The sequence below is a fragment of the Crocuta crocuta genome, unplaced genomic scaffold, assembly GCF_008692635.1.
Source record: "Crocuta crocuta isolate KB4526 unplaced genomic scaffold, BGI_CrCroc_1.0 scaffold172, whole genome shotgun sequence".
Taxonomy (NCBI): domain Eukaryota; kingdom Metazoa; phylum Chordata; class Mammalia; order Carnivora; family Hyaenidae; genus Crocuta; species Crocuta crocuta.
Genome location: NW_027528872.1, coordinates 7,458,865 through 7,469,525, shown reverse-complemented (window position 1 = coordinate 7,469,525; position 10,661 = coordinate 7,458,865). Strand labels below are relative to the sequence as shown.

Sequence of the window (10,661 nt, the reverse complement as noted above, 5' to 3'; positions counted from 1 at the left end):
TTTCAGAAGTAGAATTCAGTGATTCATCGTTTACATACAATCCCAGGGCTCATCACAACAAATACCCTTCTTAATACCCTTCACCCATCTAGCCCATCCCCCACCCGTCCCCCATCAACCTTCAGTTTGTTCTCTATCATTAAGAATCTCTTATGGTTTGTTTTGAAACTCTCTCTTTTCCCCGCTCTCCCATATGTTTACCTATTTTGTTTCTTAAATTTCACATATGAGTGAAATCATATGATATGAGAATAATCTCTGACTTATTTCTTTTAGCATAATACACTCTAGCTCCATCCATATCATTGCAAATGCAAGATTTCATTCTTTTGATGGCTAATATCCCATTGTGTATATATATATATATACACCGCATCTTCTTTATCCATTCATCAGTCAATGGACATTGGGGCTCTTTCCATAGTTTCTCTGTTGTTGATAATGCTGCTACAAACATAGGTTGCATGTACCCCTTCGAATCCATCGTTTTTAACCCTTTGGGTAAATACCTAAGAGTGCAATTGCCGGGTCATAGGGTAGGGTTTTTTTTTTTTAAGTTTTTTTTTTTTTTTAAGTTTTTTGAGCAACCTCTATCCTGTTCTCCAGAATGGCTGCACCTATTTGCATTCCCACCAGCAATGGAAGAGGGTTCGCCTTTCCCTGAATCCTCACCAACACCTGTTGTTTTTTGTGTTGTTAATTTTAGCCATTCTGACAGGTGTGAGGTGATCTCTCATCATGGTTTTGATTTGTATTTCCTAATGATGAGTGATATTGAGCATCTTTTCATGTGTCTGTTAGCCATCTGGATGTTTTCTTTCGAAGGAGGTCTATTCATGTCTTCTGCACAATTCTTAACTGGATTATTTGTTTGGGGGGGTGCTGAGTTTTAACAGTTCTTTATATATTTTGGATACTAACCCTTTATCCGATACATCATTTGGAAATATCTTCTCCCATTGTGTAGGCTGCCTTTTGTTTTGTTGATTGCTTCCTTTGCTGTGCAGAAGCTTTTATCTTAATGAAATCTCAATAGTTCATTTTTGCTTTTGTTTCCCTTGCCTCCAGCAACGTGTCTAGTAAGCAGTTGCTCTGGCAGAGGTCAAAGAGGTTGCTGCCTTCATTCTCTTCTAGGATATTGATGGTTTCCTGTCTAAAATTTAGATCTTTCATCCATTTTGAATTTATTGTTGTGTATGGTATAAGGAAGTGGTCCAGTTTCATTCTTTTGCATGTGGCTGTCCAGACTCCTCAACACCATTTGTTGAAGAGACTATCTTTTTCCCACTGGATATTCTCTACTGCTTTGTTGAAGATGAGTTACCATGTAGTTCTGGGTCCATTTCTGGGTTTTCTATTCTGTTCTATTGATCTGTGTGTCTGTTTTTGTGCCAGTAGCTAACGTCTTGAGGACTACAGCTTTGCAATATAGCTTGAAGTTCAGAATCATGATGCCTCCAGCTTTGCTTTTCTTTTTCAGGATTTCTTTGGTTATTTGGGCTTTTTTGTGCTTCCATACAAATTTTAGAATCGTTTGTTCTAGCTCTGTGAAGAAAGCTGGTGGGATTTCGATAGGGATTGAGTTAAATCTGTAGATGCTTTGGGTAGTATCAACATTTTAACAATATTTGTTCTTTCAGTCCATGAGCATGAATGTTTTTCCATTTCGTGTCACCTTCAATTTCTCTCAGATGCATTCTAGAGTTTTCAGTGTACAGACCTTTTGCCTCTTTGGTTAGGTTTATTCCCAGGTATCTTATGATTTTTGTGCAATTGAAAATGGGATTGATTCCTTGATTTCTCTTTCTGCTGCTTCATTTTTGTTGTATAGAAATGCAACAGGTTTCTGTATGTTGATTTTGTATCCTACAACTTTTTCTGAATCTATCTAGCAGTTTTGGGGGGGGTTTGGGTGGAATCTTTTGGGTTTTCTATATATAATATCATGTCATCTGTAAATAGTGTACATTTTCTTTGCCAATTTGGATGCCTTTTATTTCTTTTTATTGTCTGTGGCTAGGACTTCTGGTATTATATTAAATAACAGTGTTGGAAGTGGACATCCCTGTCTTTTCCCTGACTGTAGAGGAAAAGCGCTCAGTTTTTCTCCATTTAAGGATGATATTGGGTTGCTCAGTGGTTAAATAGCCGACTTCAGCTCATGTCATGATCTCACAGTTCGTGAGTTCGAGCCCTGCATCAGGCTCTGTGCTGACAGCTCTGAGCTCTCTCTCTCTGCCCTCTGTGTCTCTCTCTCTCTGCCCTCTGCAGTTTGTTCTCTGTCTCTGTCTCTCAAAAATAAAATAAAACATTAAACATTTTTTAAAAAATACAAAAGGATACTAGCTGTGGGTTTTTTATGTATGGTCTTTATAATGTTGTGGTATATTCTCTCCACACCTGCTTTGTTGGGGGGTTTTATCATGAGTTGTACTTTGTCAAATGCTTTTTCTGTATGTGGTGTATTACATTGATTGATTTGAGAATATTGAACCATCTTGCTATCCAGGGATAAATTCCGTTTGATCATGGTGAATCATTTTTTAATGTATTGCTGGATGTGGGAATTTTTGCATCTGTGTTCATCAGGAATATTGGCTTGTAGTTCTCTTTTATAGGGGTGTCTTTATCTGGTTTTTGTATCAGGGCAATGCTGGCCTCACAGGATGTATTTGGACATTTTCCTTGCTTTTCTATTTTTTGAAATAGTTTGAGAAGAATATGTATTAACTCTTCTTTAAATGTTTGATAGAATTCACCTGTGAAACCATTTGGACCCAGACTTCTGCTTGTTGGGAGTTTTTGATAATTGATTCCATTTCTTTGCTGGTTATTGGTCTGCTCAAGTTCTCTATTTCTTCCTGTTTCAGTTTTGGTAATTTACATATTTCTAGGAGTTTATCCATTTCTTCCAGATTTCCCAATTTGTTGGTATATGGTTTTTCATAATATTCTCTTAAAAATATTTATATTTCTGTGATGTTGGTTGCTATTCCTCCCTCATTTGTGATTTTATTTTTGGGTCCTTTCTGTTTTCAAAATAACTGAAGTTGTTGTAAGTTGGCTTTTATATACTTATATAATGATAAATGGAATTGAGCAAAAATTCTGGTAGATCATGGGTTTGTATTATTGACTCTTCTTTTATCAGTATCTTTGCTATGCAGGCAACATGAGTGATGATCTTGTTATCTGTTTCTACCTAGCCTAGCAAATTGCCAGCAGTATCATAACTGAAAAGAAAGTTAACTGATATTCTACTTTGATGTGTCTGATTTACTGCATAATATAGTGTTGTCCGATTTATTTTTTTAGGTTTATTCATTTGTTTTGAGAGGGGTGGGAAGGAGGAGGGAGAGAGGGAAAGAGAGAATCCCAAGCAGATTTTCTCCGGTCAGCACAGAGCTCCATGTGGGGCTCAGTCTCACAAACTGTGAAATCACGACCTGAACTGAAATCAAGAGTCAGATGCTTAACCAACTAAGCCACTCAGGCACCCCCAGTGTTATCCTATTTAAGTTATTTATGTCTTCCATTCCATTTTTAAGCTATTAAAAATAATTTTACATTCATTTAAAAAAATAAAAGTCAAAAAGGAAAAAAGGCAAAAATATAAATTACTTACAACTTTACTATTGTCTGAAGATTTTTTGTCAAATGGTTCTTAATCGTATTTTGCACCTCTCTGTTGAGATTCCCTCATGTCTTTTTTCTTCTGTAAATTCTTGAGAATATTTATAATCTGACTTTTAAATTCTTTGTTAATTCCAACATCTGGGTTGTTGCAAGGTCTTTTTATATTGATTCACTGAAACTTTTTCCATGGCTTTACTTCTATAGGAAAAGAAAATAAACTTATGCCAGAAAAGCATATCACTCCATGCTTAAGACTAGATATTAAAATACCACAATTTTTCACTATTAAAATTTGATGAATAAAAAAGTTGTTTGAGAGAGAGGTAGATAATAGATTTTAGGTGAAAATGGGATCAAACTAAACTGCACTACTTAAAAAAAAAACCCTATTTTACTGAAATATTCTAACATGTTTTCAAATCCATATGTTTGTATTGATATTATATCAGTTCTATGGATGTATCATATTTCAGTATATCAATGCATCATACTTGATTTAGGCAATCCTGATTGTTTCTAACTTTTGACTTTTATTACCAACACTGCCACAAAGCTTGCTTCTTCAGATGTATTATTTTTTATCTCGTTTCACTCTTTCTCTCAAATTAAAATTATTTCCTTGTGACATTTTTAAAATTGAGATATAATTGACATAAAAATATTAGGTGTACATTCAGGTGTAAAAACACTGTGATTTGATATTTGTATATATTGCAAAATAATCACCACAAGAAGTCTAATTAATATCTATCACCATACACACTTACAAATTTTTTTGTCATGGGAACCTTTGAGATTAACTGTCTTAGCATGTCAAATATACAAAACGGTATTATTAACTAGTCACCATGCTGTACGTTAGATCTCTTATTTATTTTATAACTGAAATTTGTATCTTTTGACTCCCTTCACTCATTTCATCGATCCCCTACCCTCCAACTCTGGCAACTACCAATCTGTTTTCTTGTTCTCTGTATTTATGAGCTTGTTTTATTGTTTTCCTGTTTGCTTTTGTTTTTAGATTCCACATATAAGTGAGATCATATGGTATTTGTCTTTCTCTGTCTGACTTATTTCATTTAGCACAATGCCCTCAAGTTCCATCTATGTTGTTGTAAATGGCAAGGTTTATTTCTTTTCTGTGGCTGAATAATAATCCATTGTATATTATATATTATATATGATTGGTAAAGCTTCACCATGTCAATTTAAGGAATTGTGGGCTCTTGGTGTTGCCAATTGTTCCTGATTGGCCTTTTGATGTATATGTGCATGCGTGCACGCACATGTGCGTGCGCACACACACACACAGAACCCCCCCCCCTCCACTTTTGTATGTGGTCAAATCTATCAATCTTATCCTGCTTGTGATTGATGTTATGATTCAAAAACTTCCTCCATACTAGATTATATAAATATTGCTAATATAACAGTGAGTTTAGAAAAGGAAAGTGCTTTGGGATTGTGTAGATATTGGATCCAATTCCAACTGTGCCACTAACTATCTGTAACAAATTGTAATTTTCAAAGATGGCTGCCACAATATCTCTCATATCATAGGCTCGTCTACAACTTTGCTACTTTCCAATCAAAAAGTGGAGCCTGGCCAGGCTTGCTCAACCCACTGAGCCACCCAGCAGTCTAGGTCTTTTGTTTTTTGTGTTTAAGTCTTTAAGACATGTGACATTTATTTTGGTCTAACGTGTAAGGTTGTATGAATTGCCAGTATACTCCAATTAACTCCTAAGTTAACACTTAGATTAGTAGCCAAATTACTGTCTTTTAACAGAAAAATCACCTGCATAACTACATGCATATATTAAGAAAAAGGGCATGTGCATATCAGAGGATTGATACTTGGGGTGGTATCATGTGGATATAGAAATATTCATGTAGGTCTTACTGTGTTCATTTGTTCAAGTTGGAAAATGGAACTAAGATGAAAATCCTAACATGGGGTAAACCAAAAGGTAATATCCAAGCTTGGAGCACTTTTATCTAGGAAGCCCAGTAAGAAAGAGTCTTCTCATTCATGAGGAGGAGTCCATTTATACCCTATACACACTGTCACTCATAAGTACCAACATGTAACTTCATTTTCTAACCTAACTTCTTGTTTTGGAGCGTCATTCCCAGTGATGGTGGAAACTACATAGTCTTCTTATGATTCAAGGGAGTAAAACAGAAGCAAGGGGGGCCAGGGGGCAAATGTTAACAAGAACGTGTTCTTAGCTGGAGACTGGCTTTAGTCAGATCTCCTAGAGAAGCTCTGGAGCACAAATTGCACCACAGACTTCGTGCCATCTTGATGCAATAAGTCTGCCATTTATTGGCTATGGTCTACGCTCAAGTTGGGAGCTTAGCATCTGGGCAAAGCAGCTCCAATTTGGCAGAGTGCAAATCTGCAGAGTAAATAGCTATCAGTTGTCATAAGCCAACACTCAGTGCAGCTGAGTGGCAGAAGCACTGAGGAGCTAAGAGGATTTGGGTTCGGCACCAAAACCAAATGAAAATCATTTACTACCTTTAAAAAAAAAAATCAATGCTCTGATACTGAGAATGCCAACATTTGCTCTAAGGCCATCCAGGAAAGGTTTTATAACTAGAACCCTCTTCTTGTTTCACAAAGCCAAGCTTTGTCCAAACATCGATTTGCAAATATTTTTAAAGTCCAATGCAAAACATTGTCTCTCTTTTTTATCTCCCTTAGACTGATGTCTCCCATCCCCATGATTCAATGGGCGAGCAAGCCCCTAAACAGCTAGGAACAAAAATATGTTCTTTCCCTAACTCAAAATAGCCATTTTATATTGGCTTTTTCAGTCTGTCCTTTTGAAAAGGTTCTCTTCATGTCTTTCATCGTCCTGGCTCTGTAAAATCCCAACTGAGAATTCCTCAGAAAGGATCATATTCTCCAAATATCATATGTTTGCACATATAGGAGGATTAGGAGGAACTTGACGGAGGAACAAGGGGGAGAAGAAGGGCGGAAATGGTGGGGGAAAGGGAGAGAAGCAAACCATGAGAGACTCTTGAATGCTGACAAAAACTGAGGACTGATGGATGTGGGGGGAGGGGGGGATGGGCATGGAGGAGGACACTTGTGGGGATGAGCACTGAGTGTTATGTGGAAACTAATTGGACAATAAACTATTAAAAAAAAAAAAAGAAAGAAAGGATCATATTCTCAGACACAGACAGAATGCATCCAACTACTCAAGGAGAGGGGTGGTTGGTTTAATAAGAATTTTATAAGGCCCAATGAAGGAGAAAAAAAGCTCATGTAAATCCAGGACCAGAAACTGCAGTAGGCCTCCTAAGGAGAGAAATGCCAGGGTTATTCTGTATCCGAGAAAGCGTCACCACTTTGGCCACATTCCACTATCAATGCTACTCCATTTCTCTCTGCCTATTTGTTTCACCCCGTCTGCCTGCTTCTTTTCCCACCACTATTACCTTCTGCTCTCCCATGCTGTCAGTTTACTCATAATGTCATTTTATATAGGACATTTTGTAACTACAACACTACTTCATGGCATCTCTGTTCATTCAGTTATCTTCAACTACCATGCCACTTGTTCTTTTTTTTTTTTTATTAACTGCAGTTCATACTTTTTTTGTCTGTTTGTTTTACAAATAGTTTATTGTCAAGTTGGTTTCCATATAACACCCAGTGCTCATCCCCACAAGTGCCCTCCTCCATGTCTATTATTCTACTTTTTCCTCATTCTTTTTTTAAAGTTTATTTATTTATTTTGAGAGAGAGAAAGAGAGCATAAGTGGGGGGGGGCACAGAGAGAGAGGGAGGAGAGAGAATCCCAAGCAGGATCCATGCTGTTAGCACAGAGCTTGACTCAGGGCTCAAACTCACAAACAGCAAGTCCGTGACCTGAGCTGAAATCAAGAGTCAGGTGCTTAACTGACTGAGCCACCCAGGCATCCCTTTCCTCATTTTTATAAGGAGAAACTGACTGGCCATCCTTGCACAAGGTCTCCATTCCCAATTAAATCACCTTTTCCAATCTGGTGCTAGCTGGTCATCTGGCCAGCCAGGGCCCTGATAATTTACACCAATTTCACTCACACCAAATTGTCTCTCAAATCTTAGTTTCCACAAACTAAAATGCTCTTTCTCTGATGCCTCATCCCTATGCGTGTCTAGTTTTCTGTCTGCCTAAAATTTCCCTCCTCTAAGAGCTCTCTACCAAAGAAAGGTACGGCTCGTGTTCCCAACAAATTGGGAAGCCAGGCCTATTTCTCTTTTATCTCCAGAACCCATGGGCAAAAGGAGAGCACCAGGAGCTGTCAGGGCTAATCCAAAGAGAATCTCAATTCCAACCAGAGGAATGGATATAAATGAGCATAAAGTATGGCCATAAAGTTCTTGGTACAAGTTTGGGATTATTTTGACCCAATTCTTTGCATTACCATACAGGAGATAATAAGTAATCAGTTCCAAACCCAACCTTATTTGTAGCACCCCTATTTGCATCATAAGGAAATCCAAACTTCCAAATGTGAGCAACAGGGATTTGCAAAATTTCAGTCTAGCTTAGTCCTCCCTCATTAATGAGACTCAACTACCCTTCACTCTCTCCTTGTGACCTTCACTAGCTGGCTTTCTCACTCTCTACCAGTGGTTGGAAGAGGAAAGCAAAATACAAGTTTGGGGGAAGAGTTAAAGGGGATGGTTAGTTGAAGAGTGACCCCAAATCCAGGATAGACGCAGAACTAAACTCCCTCAGGGAGGTTGCAATAGTTAGCATGTTTGCAACAGATGAGCTCTGTTCTTTTTTCAAAACTCAAGAGGTTGATGTCCTCACAGTTGCTCACACATGAGAGTCTGGAATAATAATACAAGCTTCGCCCTAGAGAGATGAAAGAGAGAGAACACAATTGTAATGACCCCACTTCCTCCTATCATATTCCCAGGAATATTTTCTCTACAGAGCCTCACTAACCTTTCACTGAGCTCCAGTGAGCTACGAGGCTGAATCTACCAATGTTTGACCCAGAGAATGGTTTGTATTTCCCCAACTGATAGGAGACATCAACGTCTCCTTTACCCAATATTGTCTTAAGGAAAAATCCATCTTTGCCATCCCCTCGAAATGACCACCCCATCTTTACCCATCCACTCACCCATTTACAGGTTGCTATTTCTCAGCCACTCTACTCCACATTACCTTTTTTCGTAAGGAAGTAATAGTTCTCAACAGCACAGGACTGTTGGTCCTTTAGGATGCAAATCTTCATGATGTCATAGCATAACCCAAGATGATATTTTTGACATTTATAACATGTTACTGCAGATTCTGGCAGACACAGAAAGAGGTATTTAACAGATATAGTCTGAAGAAGATTCTCCAAGCCTGTGGGTTTCTCTACGGGAACTTACCATTGCCTGGTGGTTCCTAATCTTTCTCTGGCCATTGACTCCTTTGATAATCTTGTGAATGACAACTTAAACAGACATAAATCAATTGTTGTATATGATTTTGAAAGATCAGAGTTCCCGGGGGAGGAGGGATGGGCATGGAGGAGGACACTTGTGGGGATGAGCACTGAGTGTTATGTGGAAACTAATTTGACAATAAACTATTTGTAAAAAAAAAAAGAGGAAGCAAGGAAAAAAAAAAAAGAAAGATCAGAGTTCCTATAAAATTTATCTATGGACCCAAGTAAAGAACCAGTTATTTAACCTAATGATTTTGTCCAGTAATGGGGAAAGGAAGGAAACCAAAGGAGATTTCAGCTTCCTTACTCCAAGAAATGGACTAACTTGGTCTGTGAGAAGATATAACTCCTAGGATTATAGAATAATCCTCAATCTGAAAAATGAGAGGAGGTTTGCTCCTAAACACATCACAAATGATCTGTTTGCTAAAGATCGTGGACAAGACATAATTGTACCTGTCAGATGGTCCTTAAATTCACCTGGGGGGGGGGGAAGAAAAATAACCTTTGTCATAATCTCATATACATCTGCCAACTCCCAAAGAGCCAGTTGTGGAAATTTCTCTTCCTCAGCATCTGCCCATCTCTTAATCAACACCCAGCTCTCCCCATGTCTCCATGACTTACCCTTATTTGAGCAGACCAGAAAGACGATGCACAGCAGAAACACAACAAACATCCCGGGACTTTTGTCACATACAGCTTTCTGTGAAAGGGCCTTGTGTTGATCTCCTCCAGTCATCTGTCCTTGGGCTATTCATCCAAATCATATAATCATAAAATTTCAGGGACAGACAGCACCTCAGTGTTCCCAGAACTAAGGCACCAGCTGAAGATTCACTACCCTTCTGGCATCTATTTNTAGATCAATGGTGCATATGATATATAATATATAATATAGGATTATATAGAATATATTATAATATATGGCATATATTATATTTAATATTATACTTATCATTTTATTACTTTATATATATTATATAGTCTATATTATAATCTATAATATAATATATACTATAGTATATAATATACATGTATGTAATTTCTATTCATTATCGCCTAGCTATGCCTTGTGCTTTGCAAGTAGAGTCAAATTTCTCTCTTACATTTTAACATTTCAAGTATTTCAAGACAGGATTTGGACACCTAGTTCTCTTTATTTCTCTTCCCTAACCTGGTTACTCTCCTCAGAATAATCTCAGATTTGTCTTTGTCTCGTGTTGACTGAGGCAGACTCCAGATATAGTCTGAATGTGTGGGCAGTATTGGATTACTGTTTTTGTGGTGGAGGAAAAGGAACTTCAGGAAGAAGGTGAACAAAAATAAAATTTGTCTAGTTTGCCTTCAGGTGTTATTAACCAATTGATTGGTATTCTAATTAAAAAATTCCTAAGCATATATCAAATGCCAGGAGGAAACATGCTAAGCAACCAGGACATCAGTCAATGGCCTCACAGAAGTAGGAGTCTAGTTAAAGAGATCAAAAAGGACATTAAGCACAATTGGCAATGGACATCTAGAAAGGCATTCACATTTGACTGCCTGAGCAGGGAAGGCTTCCTTGA

General features: G+C 37.7%; 1 protein-coding gene across 1 annotated transcript; it reads right to left on the bottom strand.

The window, feature by feature from the left end:
* Positions 1–8,367: 8,367 nt before the first annotated feature.
* Positions 8,368–9,835, bottom strand: PATE2 (prostate and testis expressed 2). Its single transcript, XM_077756509.1, has 3 exons — positions 9,721–9,835; positions 8,823–8,951; positions 8,368–8,504 (listed from the first exon to the last, which is right to left on the bottom strand). Exons 1-3 carry the CDS (start codon positions 9,833–9,835, stop codon positions 8,368–8,370), a joined length of 381 nt encoding a protein of 126 aa, XP_077612635.1.
* Positions 9,836–10,661: the final 826 nt, after the last annotated feature.